The sequence below is a fragment of the Oxyura jamaicensis genome, chromosome 3, assembly GCF_011077185.1.
Source record: "Oxyura jamaicensis isolate SHBP4307 breed ruddy duck chromosome 3, BPBGC_Ojam_1.0, whole genome shotgun sequence".
In the NCBI taxonomy this organism is placed as follows: Eukaryota; Metazoa; Chordata; class Aves; order Anseriformes; family Anatidae; genus Oxyura; species Oxyura jamaicensis.
The window spans coordinates 57,841,915-57,857,496 of record NC_048895.1 but is presented as its reverse complement, the minus strand read 5'-3'; the positions used below and the strand labels follow the sequence as shown (position 1 = coordinate 57,857,496).

General features: G+C 44.9%; 1 protein-coding gene across 1 annotated transcript; it reads right to left on the bottom strand.

Annotated features, from left to right (window-relative positions):
- Positions 1 to 4,140: 4,140 nt before the first annotated feature.
- LOC118164796 (p53 apoptosis effector related to PMP-22-like) lies at positions 4,141 to 14,646 on the bottom strand. The gene is made up of 3 exons (XM_035322545.1): positions 14,217 to 14,646; positions 7,130 to 7,273; positions 4,141 to 6,499 (listed from the first exon to the last, which is right to left on the bottom strand). Exons 1-3 carry the CDS (start codon positions 14,425 to 14,427, stop codon positions 6,264 to 6,266), a joined length of 591 nt encoding a protein of 196 aa, XP_035178436.1. The 5' UTR covers positions 14,428 to 14,646; the 3' UTR covers positions 4,141 to 6,263.
- Between the last annotated feature and the right edge of the window lie 936 nt (positions 14,647 to 15,582).

Sequence of the window (15,582 nt, the reverse complement as noted above, 5' to 3'; positions counted from 1 at the left end):
TTGAAGAAGAAGCTAACAAATGATTGGCAGCACGTTTTCATCTACCCTTAGTCTGCTGACCCTATCATGTGAACTGTATGTACGACTGCTGATTGACATGGATTGACCAATGGCAGTGCACGTTCATGTGTTTTACAGAAAGAGCATTTTCGATCCATGATCACACTTCTTATGAACAAGAAGCCTCCAGAGTTGTTTTTCTTTAAAACTTTGCTAAAATTATTTTATGATCCATTCTCTTACATCTGAGAAGTCACTATGAGCAACTGAGAAACATTTTCTGCCTGCACTATTAGAGATGGATCTTACAGTTTTGAAGGTGCTGCCTGAAGGCTAGCACTTGTTATTTACATACACAGGGCTCAATCTGGAAGAAGAAGAAGGTTGGGGAAATTACTGAGCCTCCAGCAAGAAGACGCTCACATCCACTCTCTCAACTGCCCTTCTGAGGGAAGAGGTTGCTCCTTTCCAAGGTTTTTGCCTCACTGAGCCAAGCCTCTGAAGCCTGGGGAGTGGGTTTTTCTTTTCCCACATGCTGGGCATTTCAAAGGAGTCTCCTGCGGTGGCTGGAAACAGGAGCTATGACGTGGTGCTTGTGGTGGCCTGGCAGCAGTTGGTGGTGGGTCCTGCTGCCACACGTCTGGGAAAGTCCCTCCTCGCTCCCACAGGCAGCACGGGAAGGCTCTGAAGAGGTTTGAGACCTCCTCGGCTCACTGGCTGCTGAGCTTGGAGGAAAACCTCCACGGGGTCTTGTTAAGACTTTTAGCAAGAGCCATCTAGGACTAGCATGCTGTCTGACTCCTGGGCCTGCCCCACACATGGCACTCACCGAGTTGTCAGTAAAACAGGCCTCTCTCAACATGGCAGATGTACAAGCTTAAAAGACTCTTCCTTCCCATAGTGAGCCTGTATGTGCAGAAACAGAAGATTATCATAATAGCAGGTTTTAACTGCAGAGTACCGAACATGAGGCTGCTCCTACGTTTGTTATTTATGTGGGCAGTTCAAGACTGTATGAGGAAAACACAAAAGGAAAATCTGAGTGTGCCTGAGTGTGGGTTTTGTTTTCAGGTAGATTTTGTTAAAGGACACAGTTTCTTCAGTGCAAGCTCTGTGCTGGAGCAAGGCTTAACCCACAATTGCTGATGCTCTGCAGAAGTTTGATTCATTCAGCCTTCCAACCACACAAGCGGCCGAAGCCAAGGGTGTGCTGTAAAACAGCCACAGTAGGGTCTTGAGGATTTGTGACCATCTGGGGGATCTGCAGCTTCCAAGTGTGGCTGTCAGGGGCAACAGCTCTTTTACAATGATGATTTCACTTAAGCAAAATGCTTTGGGGCCCACAGCTTCCCTGTGGCATAGCGAGGGGCACTAAATGCTTGTCCCAGCACAGTAGATTTTAACAGCGACTCCTTGTAAAACATGCAGGTCAGCTGCCTCAGGAGAGGGGTAAAAACAGCCTTACGCAGGCAATTCCCAGGTGCTACACCCTTATTACTTACAATTCTCTGTCAAAGAAATTGCTTCATTTACTGAGCCGTATGGGTCAGCTGGGAACAGCACTAGCTACTTCTGTAAGTACTCTGAGATTTACAGATAAAGCATGCATACCGAGCATACCTGTGAGAGTTTCAGCCATGAATTCCACTTTGAAATTGTCCAGACAAAAGTAAAATGGCATGAAAAATGACTGTTTCAGTTTTAGGTATTTTATCTGCAATGGATATGGGAAGTAGGCTGAAAAGAAAGCAGTGCTCTCCTACCAACATTTTCAGATTTTCATGCTGTCTTGATACAAAATGCAGTTATGGTTATCCTGAGTCTTGCTTTGCAAGTTGTTGTGGCTTTCTATAGGAAATCAGGGCAAAGGAAGAGCCATACCTCTCACTGCTAAGGGATTTTGCACTTCAGCTGCTCCAAACGTAGCCAAGTGCAGCCCTTTGGGCTCACAGTTCTTCACGTGAGCGCATGCCTTGAACCTCCCTGAGCCCTCTCCGCTGTCCCTGTCTCATGGATCCCCGATTTCCAGTGTGTGCCCTAGACGCGCTGCAATTTTCAATATTTATAAGACATTTCCATATTCTTGAAGAGTTTTGTGGAAAATGGTATGTGTTGGCCACATTGCCTTAAATAAATAAAAAGCAGGAGTCATAGCAATCCTTATGGTAGATATTATCCAATCCTGCAGAGACATACCCATGAGGAATATAATTCATGGAAAAGTTCATATTCATTATTTATATCACATAATGCATATTGCTTATCATACACTATAATTTATTTATATTATTTGCAGTTTTATTATTTATATCGTAAAGCTTTAGACACACCTACATGTTTTCCACTACAGTGTTTATTACAAATTCAGCCTTATTAAATTTAGGTATTCAGAAATAATCATAATTAAAAAAATATATCTTTGGACTATTCTGACAACTCCCAAGTCATTTAAATATAATTGTGTACAGGCAAAATTTGAAGGCATTGGCTTTTTGCCTGGAATTGCTGGATGTCAAACTCCATAGCTGGAGCAGCTCGGCCCACACTTTTGCATGCCAGCAAACCCCAGACAAATGCTGCTTGCTGCACTGGTGCAGACCTGTACAGGGAATGCCTTGGACTACCTTTTATCATATTTGCCTTTGGGAAACACATCCTCCACAACTGATTACGTTTCATTCTTGCTGTGAGTATCAACTCCCAGTTTCATTTCAATACCTGTGTCGTCTCACCTACTGGCACTGAAAATCCCATTTTTCAGACTGCTGTTCCTTATTGCCAGTACCCTCCACTGCTCTGCATTGTGGCACCAGTACTCCGCTCTTTTGCCTGTTGCGAATATCCTAAAGCACACACACAGAAGTTATCTCAAATTATCTGGACTATACTGTATTGACTTATATATGTATTCTGGGTCCAACAGTCCTTAGATGCAGGAAGTAAAGGCCTTATGAGTATTTCTCAGGAATTCTGCCTCATGAAGGAATTGTCTAAAAAGTGAGTCACTGAAAACAGAGTCTCAGTGGGGTGTGGCAACTGTTTCCCATGTCCATGAGGTTTAATCATTCAGTCACCCCAGTCAGGTGAGTTAGCCTTCTCTGGCACCCAGTCACACGAGCTGAGTGCTCTTTGCTGCCCTGAGCAGAGCAGAGAGCCACGCGTGCTTAGCTTCTCAGAGCATCTCCCTCTGCACCATGGGTGGGCTAGAAGGAGCCAGCCTGCGTACAGCCTGAAGCTCAGTGGGGTTTTTCAGTTTTACAGAATTAGGCTGTAGCTGAATAAAGACTGCTAGGTAAGCAGGAGAACAAATGTTCTTCATGTTAAAAGATGGGCATCACGGCATCACACAAACCCTCCAACTGTTTTCAGAGCATTTGGGAAAATCTAAAGTCTAAAAAAAATCTAAAAAAAAAAAAAAAAAAAAAAAAAGTAGCCAGAATTCAGGGTAAGTGTGTTTTAAAACTGAGACATTTAAGAAAAAGGGCAGCTAAAGAGGCTGGGAAAATGGTGAACCTGTCTTTCCAGAAATGAGAAGCCCCAGGCTGGTTTGATGCAGTGGTGGCCAACCTTGGATTTGCGGCCTGTATGAAGTCAGAAAGAGTTGTTCAAAATAAAGAATATCAGTAGCATAGGACTATTTACAGGCCACACATAACATAAGGTTAAAAATGAGAAGGTTTTTAATCCCTGGAGAAGTGCAGCCTTCCTCTGAAAATGCCAGGTGAGTACTTCATTTTTGTCTCCCTACTGAAGGTGCTCGATCAGTATTAGGGAAGTTATTTGGCATTTTGATTACGAAGAACATATTTCCCACATCTGAGACCTCCTGTAGACCACAATGTACTTAGAACGTTTGGGGTTCCTCCTGAAGTCGTGATGCATTTAAGAGGTTTTGGCTTAGCCAAGAGTTTGCTGTGCCTGGTGCTTCTGATCAAAGCAGGCAGATGTGTTTTGCAGTGCATACTCAAACTTATTTGACTGGAAAATGCAGTTGGTGCCTCCTGGATAGATGAGTTCGTTGGCTCCATTTTATGAACCCAACAGATACTGATGTTCACATTAAGAGAAGAAAAGAATGGCTATTTTCTCGAGTTTATGAATCGAATCCGTGAAACACAAATGACACCAAGTTTCTACAACTATCAATTAAAAAATTTTAATTAAGCCACCACATTTGAAAGGAGTGCCACATACATTAGTATCACTTGAGAGTAATTAATGACTATTTGCAACAGCTTTCTCCCAGACATCTTAATTGTGTAACATGCTGCTTATGCTTCCACCTACCCAGTATATTCAGAACCACGTTTATTTTACATTTGTGCTTTTTTTGACAAGTTATGACAGTGCTTATAAAAAACATACAAAAGACTTACTTTATGCTAAACCCTATTACCATACCATCCTCCCTTCCATTAGGAAGGGTGTTCATTTTCTTATGTCTTTTCTCCTTCTCAGCTTTAGCTGTGCAAGGATTTTCCAGACTTGAGATTCTCTTCTGTATTTTGAATTCGCTAGAAACTTACTGACGTTACTCATAATACAGATATGTCTACACAGTATACCCCCACCCCACTGTACAGAAAAAGTGTGTTCTTAAAGACACATTTGTCACGAGTTGTCTTCTTCAGCAAGAATCACAGAAACACAGTTGATTGTATATGCCATGACTGACTGAGCTTGTAACACTGTTCTGAAGTCTGCAGGCGTTTATACTCTGTAAAATTATAAAATATAGGCCTGCAAGGGCTGTTAAGACATCACCCAGCCTTTCCAAAACAGGAACACATACAAAATGCAGAATTACCAAATTAGAAGAGGTGTTACAAAACGGAATGATATGCAACATATAATACAAGATACATCAGGCATTGAAAAAGCTTAGACCCACATTCCTTTAGTTTTACAGGATACTGATTTATGCATTGTAGCTCTAGTTTGTACATGTGCCTGAATACATATACCATACCCACGCATTTGCCATCTCCTGAGTACTGGCTTCATGATAAGGGGAAAGCAGTCTTTCCTCCCCAGCCGAAGAAATCCCCGACAAAGATTACAGACCATAGCTAATTACACTGTAAGCTGCTCTGGTCCATGACGGACACAGACACGGCTCTGTCTCACTGGAAAGCAGTCGCCAGCTCCAGAAAGACAAGCTGGGAGTCCAGCAGGTTACTCCCTGAGACATGCATCTGTATGAGGTTTGCATGTATATATTGTTCACAGACTGCTTTCCTATTTATACCTGTTATCCCTAGTGACTCACAAAACATTCCCAAGCTTACCAGTCCCTGGAGTACCTATAGTGTGTTTTAGAAACTTTTGGAGGTTTTCAACACCTTATGCTAAGGTTTCCCTCCAAAGCATGTCTGATAATTAAAATACTGCAGTTTTTAAAGGGCAGACATAAAGAACAGTGTATGTTTCTACTGAAAAGTATTTTCTAAATCAGCATCTGTCAAAATGCCACGTAAAAATGTACACACTTTAACATCTGAAGATGTATCGCTTCTCTCTGTGACAATTAATATTTAATTATATGTGTCTCCACCACAAGCAATGCCGCGGCCACAAAAACACCACTAAGTGTTACACTAGCCACCATTACACACACTAACGCCATGCTTTAGAGGAAATCTCCATCCAACTGCAACAGATGGAGGAGAAAAAAAATATATTTTCCCCTTAGTTCATACAGTTAATAGTCAAAAAAGTCCAGTAACAGGAATGAGAAGAAATTCTTAGGCAGCATGTGACTGTAATAGATTCAGTAAAGTTCCTTCCTTGGGACTGACTTTGGTGGAAGAAAAAACATTCTTTAGAAGGGTTGCATTTTTTTCCTAGTTTTATTTAAGGCAATTTTGTTAGAGATGAAAAAATAATAAAAAAATATTTTGCAGGTCCCCCTTGTGGGTTGTTTAAAATCTCTCTCCCTCCTTTCTGGACTTGAAACCCTATGTCTTTATTCACAAGCAAATGGTTGAATAAAATAAGGGTGACTCAATTAGTTAGGAGGGAAAGGAGCAAGTAAACCACCCAAACAGAATTGACGTGAGAATACATAAATAATACTTTAAGTAAAAGCTATTTGCTTAGAGATGCCAATGTTTTTACTATTTTTTTACCAGTGCTAGTAAGAAATACTCTGAAGAAATAAAGTGTTGTTTTTTTTCCTTTCAGTCTCTTATAATCGCACCAAAATTGAGAGCAGAGGTGCTCTTCTCTTGCTTTGACAGTTGATTGTAGTTGGAGTTCATCTTTCAATTTAAGTATGGTGCTCTCTCTGGGGAGGAGTAGTAATAAGTAGGCTTGATGTTCCCCAGGACTTCATCTTCCCAGTTGGGGAGGCAGCAGAAAAAGAAAGCGCAACCTATCACAACAACAGTGCTGGCCCAACCAAAACCATAGGCCCAGCTGAACATATTATCTCCTATCAGTGGGATTTCTTCTGTGAATTTCACTGGGTAGATGACCAAGCCTATGATCTGGAATGCAGCTGAGGAGAGAAAGAAAATAAAACCAAGAGTAAATGACAATGAATGTTGTTACTTTTCCCACTAAACAACGGTACCTGGAGATAACCGCGTTGCCCTCCCAGATATGTACGGATTAGCTTCAGTCCTACGGTCACACCTGAATTATTGCAGAGGTGCCTGACTTCTGGTCGAGACAGGTCCCCACCTACCTGGCAGCGGCAGCTACAGCTGACATTGCCACCTGGCTGAGGCCCTCACCTGCACGCCCAGACCAGCCCTGTCCTACTGCCAGGCACCCTGGTCCTTGTGGATCCAGTTACCTCCCATTTGTACCACAGCTCCTCCTCTCCCCAGGAAGGTGGAAAGTACCTGTCATTCTCAGTCCTGAAGTCTTAGCATGTGACATGCAGGGTCAAAGCTGGTTTAGCTCCCGTGCACTAATTTTGGGAAAGTGCCCAATGAGAAAGTCTGCTGGAGCTTCCCTTACCATTGTCCTCTCAGCAAAAGTCAAACTTCCCTTTTTTTCCCATGAAAATGAATCGTAAACCAGACAAGGGCATCTTATTTCATGAGGAACGCTCCATCTAGTGTGTTTTTTGCTGGTGCCCGTTTTACATCTAGGACAGCCTTGTCTTTGCACCCAGACTTACCAACAACAAAGAGCAAGCCTCCAATTCCCCGCACAAAGTTGAAACGGAGTATTTCCACTGAGAACGCGATGACTGCGAGGGCGAAGCAGATGACCAGGATCACAAAGCCAACGAGGTACGTGGCAGCTGCTGCTCTCCCCCATCCTAGAAAAGAAAAGAAGAAAGGTGTCACACACAGCGGTGCACTGAACTGCAGGTTACTGCAAGTCTTGTTTCTTTTAGCCATTTCTTTGTTGAAATGCTTTACTGTAAGAAGCATGCCCAGTGTCAAAGCAATCCGGGATTTCTCCAAAGCACACAGCTGCAGAGCAGCAAGGCACCATCGCTGGACAAGAAGTGATGAACTCCCTGCCCGCTAATTTGTCCTACTTAAAAGAGGGATATATTGTGTAGCATGATAATGGAGATAACATCTCCAAACTCAGTATCTGTAAGAGACCCACAGCCATCTGAGCAGATAGGGCACACTCCTCTGAGAATGTACTTTATCATTATGAGCCCTGTTTGACATACAGCTTTACAAACCACTTCCACACATGGGGAAGTATGAGAGTGGACAAGAGGGTACAGCCACAAGCACAGCCACAACTGCTGGGAAATAAAAATGCTGTCAGCATACAGCTTCCTGTCTGCTTGTTTCTGACAGGAATAATGTATGTGAAGTAAAATTAGCACGACCAAAAAGAAATAGATTTGGAATAGCCAAGCTGAGAGATGATGAAGAGGAAGAGAATACTTTTGAAGATAAGTATCCATTCACAGCCAAAAGTATTTAGAAAAAGCTAAAACCTGTGGGTGGAGAAGAAATAGCAGAGTCAGAAGTAAAGTGGAAGAGTCATTACTTTGAGTCATTACTTCGATGTTTGGTGGGACCGGGCACCACACAGATGCCCAGGTTCAACAACAGGATCGGGCAGCTGCGGGCTGGGGAGGCTCAGAAGGGGAGCGAGGGGCCTGATCCCAGCCGAGCTCGCAGCTCACCTGCCACGCACCAGCACAGCAAGGGGGAGAAAACCTCCAGCCAACAGCCAGCAATTCCCATTTCACAGTGACACGGGTTTCTGAAAAGACACCCGTTGCAGCCAGACCTCATTCTCTTTAAAAACTAGACAGAAATTTGGGTGAGTCCCATGCAAACAACAGCAAAGGTGTTCCTGCCTGGAGGCAGGATACCTGCCCACGAGGCCCAAACTGTACCTCCAGTGCTTGGGTTTCAGTGAGCTGTCATCACAGCTCGCTCTCTGTGTCTGCATAGCACAGGTTTCAACGTGCACACTTTCAGATGTAGCCAGGGCCAGATCCCGAGCTCCCTCTAACGTAGGTTTAAAGCGAGCGGTGAGATCTGGGCCAGAGTATTTTCCAAAAATATCTTTCATCTGAGTTGTCTGTCCCAGCACAGCTGGAGTGACAAAACAAGGAGACACCTTGTTTTTTAACGTAGCCTCTGTCAAACAAGTCCTTGTTTGCGTAAAAACTAAGAAAAAGACAGTGAGACCGCAAACATTTTCCTAAGGAGTTAGATCCTCTGCCTTTACCCATGTGCTCTGCTGTTACATAAAAAGAAAAAAAAAAAAAAAAAGTAATTTGAGACAGAGAATGCAACACCACCACCACCTGAAGGCAGGTTGGCACAGAAAGGGCTAAGAAGAGGCTTTTCTTGGAGCTATTGTGAGAAACAGGACTCAGGACGGTGAAATGTTTTTAAACCACCTCTCCTCAGCCTCCACACCTCCTGCAGGCAGCTCGGCGTGATTCATGCCCCTTGCCTAGCAGAGTGCTGCAGGGGCAGGAGGGAAGGAGGACGCCCCACTGGCATTTGGAGATTACAGCTATGTCACCGGTCTGATATCATCTTTTCCTTCAAAATCTTCTCTGACGTACCTAATGCAGGTATTGGGCATTGTCTCCACAGCAGGATTTATTTAGGGATAAAGAATATAAAAGGGCATTTAGCCATTACACACTGCCAGCCCAGGAAAAGTGATTCAGACTGAACAAACTAGGCATGGTGTTCATCAATATCTGCCCTATTAAGGGAAAAAATAAAAACAAACAAAAACAGTGACAACAGCAAGGAACACTTTCAGTTATCAAAGTACCTTCCCCTACAGTGCATCACGTACGTTAGCACAGAGCAGGAAACCAAGCCTGGCATCTGCCTGATACAGGAGAGATTGCAATACACCAGCAGGCTAGACTCCTTGAAGTCTGCTGCAACACAAACAAGACTGCAAGAGATACAGGCTGGAAAGCCCTCAGTGCTAGCTCTGCTATTTCCAGACCCTCCGTGCTTAGTTCACAAGGGTAACAAGCTTTTTGATACAGCTCAGCCTTGGCTCCACTCAGAGTGAATTATTAGCTTGTCTCTGGCAATATGGGTGACAACACGTCGCTGTAGGAGATATCCAGTCAGGAAGATTGATATCAAACCCAGCTTCTGTACATCTTCAGAAACAGATAAGGTAGCAGGTACCACCACTATGAAATTCACAAAATTTTTGTGCTCACATGCAACAAAGTGTAGTGCTGGTGAACCCACATCTTCCCTCCTTCTCCTGCTGGATTATCTTCTCCAGCAGCAGTTATCAGCGGCATGATATTGACAAGAGCTGATAAGACCGAGCCATTGGTGCTGGCCACGGTGATGGATGGGATCTGCTCTCGGCAGGACTAGATAACAGCTATCGAACGGCCAGCCTGCCACATTAGCACTGGTGGGAAAAACTGCAAGAGCAGCCAAGTGTAGCTATGTACAGTTAAGAGAAATCTCCCCAAATTAACCTCATAATCCCCACAGTTATTATGACAGGCTTCCTTGACTCCGCAGGCACCCAGCCTCTGTCCTCCAGTTCCTCCGCCTGCGGCTCCGGGCTGTCGGGGGGAGAGGATTTTTGTCTCCCCTGGTTTTGCTCACCTAAGAGCTGTGGAGATCTGTTTGCCGTCTGAGAAAGACAGATCAACGCCAATGTTCAGTTGGTTTGTGCCCAGAAGAGCCTTGTAATTACGAGAGATTTTGCCAGAATTTATGTTCTCCATAGAAATAGAAAGTCCCTTCATTTGGCAGAGAGACAATTTCTTACTCAACCCAGACATAAATATGACATCTGTTTATGAAATAAAACAATAATGCCAAAGTAATTTGGGGCTGCATAAATAGGAGGACAGAAGAATGGGAGAACAGAAGAGTGGCACGGTTTGAGGTGTTACCATTCCCCAGGTCAGCTTTGCCTCAAAGAAGAGTTCAGCTCTTTGCATCTACTGGGAAGAAAAGTATTTATTATCAGTTAGGTGGTGTTTACAGAACATTAAAAAACTGTACAGGGGCTGAAGGGCTACAATTATTGGGAAGGGTTGAGAGTTTTATTATACTGCTTCATCAATGGTGACTATGCAAAAGAGCTAAGCTGCAAATGTTAGCATGTGAATAACTAGGAGGGATCAGAATTATTTAAAGTTAGTGGTGAGCATCAGTAATAGGATGAAATAAAGGAAAATAAAATAAAATAAAACAAGAGCCTTAGTGTTAGCTGGCCTTCCTGATTTTATATGGCTGGGCCTCAGCCTCAACAGGGAAGAGATGGAAGCTGTACAGGGTAGGACATTTACATCTACATTTCCCTGTAGAAACAAATAAAAGGACTGAGAAAATAGTCTAGCAGGAAGATGAACCAGTACAGATTTGAAGTAATAATCCCTTCTCATCTTAGTTCATTATTTACAAAACCAGAAGCTAGTTTGTCAGCTTGTGAATAACTAGAATATTAGGCTAGAAGCTTTTACTATGACATGCTTAGAAGAGATGCAGTTTCACATTGTAGTTATAACAGTTTTCTGTATATAAATCACAGTGACAATTTTCATTTGGCGTTGAGAGCTCATAGCACCGAATGCCCAGAAAATATGCTTTTGTTGACAAAACAACACTGGACTGTGAGAACGAGAGCACTGAGAGTAATATTTTCTTGCTTGCATAATGTGCGAATTTCCATGACGACACGAGCGGTGAAGGAGCGGTATGTGCACACCCATCGTGAGCACAGGGCAGCCCAGAACTGCAGGCTTGCCAGGAGAGCTGGCTGGGAATTAACACTAGGGATCCCAGCTCTCCCTTGTTTTTAGCAGTCCAGAAAAAGCAATTGTTTTGCTACCGAACTTAAATAAAAGCCTGGTTTCAGCCATTTGACTCCAATTGGAAGTCAGGAGAGGCAAAATCCTATATGATTCCAGCTTCTAATGCCTCCCTGTTGCTTACAGCAGAGGAAAGCCTGTCCTGCTCACTGGGATCTTTCACCAGGGAGTCTCAGGACACGTCTTCTGGGTGTAGCCAAGCACGCCGACTGCTATCTCTCTTCTATTAGCATTCTCTGAGTGCCTTCACCCAGCTGATACTCTAAGTTTGTTTGTCTAGAACACATCCTGGCAACATAAGTCAGACAGAACCATGCCTGAAAAGAGGTGAGGGTGTACTGAGTGTACCCATGACGTCCTTTTTTTACCTGGCCCCTCAGCCAAGTTCGGCACACGCTTGCTGTTTCACCAATATCTGCGGTATCAAAGTCCAGTCCTCTGGCAGCAGGGGCACAGTGGCAGGGAAACATGATTCACAGAGGCTGGGCTCCTACCTCTAAGTCCCACCTTTTTCTTTTCCCTTTCTGCCCTTGTTAAGGCTCCAGATGAATGCTTCCATTTTTCTAAGTTGGCTATTGCGTACTTAATGAATACCAACCAGCTGTTAGTAATATGAAAGAGCTCACCACCTCGGGATCACCTTAACTGCACACATCCACACCCATCTTTTATAGTGACAATTCAAGCCAAAGTCACTGGGTACAGGCGTTCAGGACTGGGAGGACATTCACACCCACAATTACTGTTCCTAGCCTTACAGGCTCATCACTGTAAAGACGCAGGCAAACACCCTCTCCAAGTAACCACGCTGCCAACAATCCTTGTCATATCTGATGGCTTGCTGATATGTTTCAAACACACAGTCAACAGTTTTATCCTGCCATGGTCCAAACTAAGTCATCTTGAGTCATATTATGTGCAGTACAGCAGCCATGCATTGCAACACGTTGATAAACACACAGATGCTGCCAGGCAGGTATCTCCCAGATGCAAACCAGTACAGAGCTTGAATCAAAATCCTTCCCCACCTCCCTACCAAATGATTCTTTAACTCTTCTTTTTCCCTTTCCACTTCTTCCCTCTTATGTGGACTGTAAATATGCATTAAGAAGCAGTTCAGTTTAGGAGACATTCCTATTTGCAAAACTTTGTTTGTCTGTTCCTGCCCCCTTTTCCCCATTTAAAACAAGTGACCGAACTGCTTTTTCTCTTTCTCTTCTTAGCATACATGCCACAGCTCAATTAAGAGAACGTCTAGTGCAGTTTTCTACTAATGGAGATTCACTCTGAAGTCTTCTTCTCATCAGGAGAGGTGCAGGGTAGTTAGAGTACAGTAGTTATCATATGCAAAACACAAGTTATGCATCTCAATTAATTTGCTTTTATTTTCCTGCAGCAGTGCTGTAAACGCCTGCTAGGCATTTTTTCCTTTGTAAATGCCCTCACCTACTTTGAGCCTAATTGCATTAGCATAGAAAAAAGGAAACAAAATAAATCAAAGATGAACTCATATGTTACGTCCTGTCTCTAGATGTAAATAGCGTTTGAGAAGACAGTGGCATTGATTTCCTCAAAATTACAGAAGAGGCAAAGTCCAATTGGTCTAAATAAGCCAAGGATTTAAACAAGCTTTGGTTTCAGGTTAAATAAGCAAAGTCAAGGATACTATTTTCCTGCTAGCTAGAGAAAACTGCAGAAAGTCACTCTGCCCCAGAACGCTCAGGACCACAGCGAAGCACACACCCATCGGCACTCAGGGACGTGAGAGGCAGGGTCACTGCTGGAGAAAGCAAACCTCAGCAGCTCCTCTGATTTAGCAGTTCTTCTCGGTGCAGCACAGATTTCAGCCACGCTCCCGCACTAGCTTTTCTGCTCTGGGTAGTGGGGCAGATGGGTATTTTCAACCCACCAGCCAGATTTCTTTCACCTTCGGTTAAACGCACAGCCATCACCTGGCCTTAAAACAAAGCCAGTGTTTTTGCAAAACACTGAGGATTTAGCAGAGGCATGAATGTCCCAACAGCAGCCTTCTGTGCACGGGTGGCAGGGGATCTGTGCAGGGAAGCCTCCCTGCCTGCACTTGCGCAGGCTGCAACGCTCCCTTCCAGCTCTCCAGCTGCAGTCCCCAAGGTACCCTCGTTCAGGATCTTAAGGCGGGTCTGCTTATTTGTCCAGAAATGTTTTGTTTGAGAGAAAAGCAGATGTAATCAGACCACAGCTAGGAAAAAAAAAAAAAAAAAAAAAGTCCCCAAGAAACAGAAACTGTATGTGGTAAGAATGTTCAATGTCAGATAGAAAAGCAGCTAAGCAAGTTAAAACAGAGGCGCAATTATTCCCTGATTTAGGTCCCAGTGCAATAGAGGTATTTATAGGGAACTATTTTTTCTGTCTGCAAAGCCACAGTGGGCCATTTTAAGCTGCAGGTCGGGAGGCATCCCTCAGCTAGGCAGGGTTAAGGTCCTCTCTCTGGAGGCCCGGGGAAGGCACCTTTGCTACTGCCCAGGTGCGCAGGAAGCCCTGTGTGAACACTTCTTCCCTTTCTGTTCGATCGGCGAGGCCGAGAGGGAGCTGGTTACGGCAGGGCGAGGCTGCTGGCACTGCAGCCTGCAAATAACTGATAGAAAGTGAACTTGTGGCCAGCTGGCTCTCTTACTTTGATTATAAAAGAACTTTTAAAAAAAAAGTGCTCCTTACTGACAGAAAAGCCTGCTCTGAAGCAGTCTGAGGAGCTGATTCTTTGCTCGTTTAAGCGCCGAGACAGTGCTGGTACTGGTTCTGCCCGGAAAACCCCATCCCAGCGAGCAGCTGCACCACCACAGAAGTGTCGGGACCGCTGTTTTTCCTACCGCCTGCAGAACCAACTCTTTTTGCAGCCAAAGCTCCCCCAGGGTGCAGCCGCCGGAGCTCGGCTGCGGGGGTCCCACGCAGGGGAGGGCGGACTCGCGGGCTCCCCGCTTACCATAGTCCATGAGGGATTCACAGCTCCAGTTGATGTCCTGCTCGCTCCGCGTGCAGCTCTCCCACAGCGACGCTTGGTGCACGTAGGGCTCCGACTCCGACTCCAGCCAGCCCCTGCCCGCCAGCGCGATGATGCCCATGATGATGGCCAGGCCCAGCAGCAGGGGCAGGAGCCACCGGCACCTCCAGCAGGCGAGGCTGCACACCACCATCCTGCCTGGCTGTCGGGGGTACCTGGAGAGCCCGAGCTTCGCCGGTAGGGCAGGGTGGGGTGTCGTAGGGACGCTCCTCTGAGAAGAGAGACTGCCGGTCTGTCCGTCTGAGCTGGGTTTTAATGCGAGCTGGGGGAGGAGGGAGTCCCACCCACATTCCTGTGACTAAGCGTGGCGGCGGCAACCTGTGGAGCTGGAGGAATGGAGAGGAGAGGAGAAGAGAGGAGAGCACGGGGCTGGGTCCTGCTCCTCACCCTGCCCCTGCTCCCTCAGTGCAGCGAGAAACAAACCACCGTCCACCTACACTCCCCATCCTGCGCTTAACTCCTTGATAGCTGCTCCCCTCCCGTGTCCAACCTCACTTTTGAGTCATGGCCGGTGGCACTGTCCTGTGTCCTGCTGGCTTTTCACCCAGGCACAGGGAAAGCCAAGACTCTCATGGGGCACTTGAACCACTTGGATGGACGCCTCAGAGGGCTATAGAGTGAGGGCACATCGATATGCTTGATCTGAAAATTGGTGTCCTAAAATGTGTAGTGCTGCATTTTGGCTAGGGGCATGTTCAAAACCAGATTCTGCTTTTCAGGTTCCCAGTATATGTAAGCCTTGTTTTGACTTTTGTTTTGACTGCTGTCAGTGCTACATGGTGGATCCCTTACCTTACACCTGACCTTTGCATGATACCCCTACATTACACCCCACAGTAATGTTGAGACAACCCAAAAGTTTGTCTCTCTGCCTTTCTCACCACCTCTGCAGGTGTCTTCTTGGTAGCTGTAAATAGCCACAGCAAAAACTTCAGGTTCTTGATGTATTTCACAAGCCCTGCCCTCTCTCCAGGTAACTCATTTTTCTCCTCTCTGCTCACCGGATAAAGACAGATCATCATTACCTAAGGTTAATAATACGAATAGTGTTAGCCACTTTAGGTACTGCACACTTACAATATGTTGCTTAACAGTTCAAGTGGTCAATTCCTTGCCTGGTTTTGGACAATTTTAATGCAAATGAGAAGAAAGAAAGGTGTTATTTGAGGATGGGAACATGACATTATTGACAAGGAAACAGCTCATCATAGCTAACACTTGTCTGGCATTAAACTTAGCATTAAACAAATGCCTGGTTCCTAATGGCTGTCTAACAAGTGCTTGATTG

Coding starts and splice junctions, on each gene's coding strand:
- LOC118164796 (XM_035322545.1), bottom strand. CDS start 14,427: ATGGTGGTGTGCAGCCTCGCCTGCTGGAGGTGCCGGTGGCTCCTGCCC. Junction 7,274..14,216: donor TGAATCCCTCATGGACTATG/GTAAGCGGGGAG, acceptor TTTCTTTTCTAG/GATGGGGGAGAGCAGCAGCT. Junction 6,500..7,129: donor AGGCTTGCTCTTTGTTGTTG/GTAAGTCTGGGT, acceptor TTCTCTCCTCAG/CTGCATTCCAGATCATAGGC.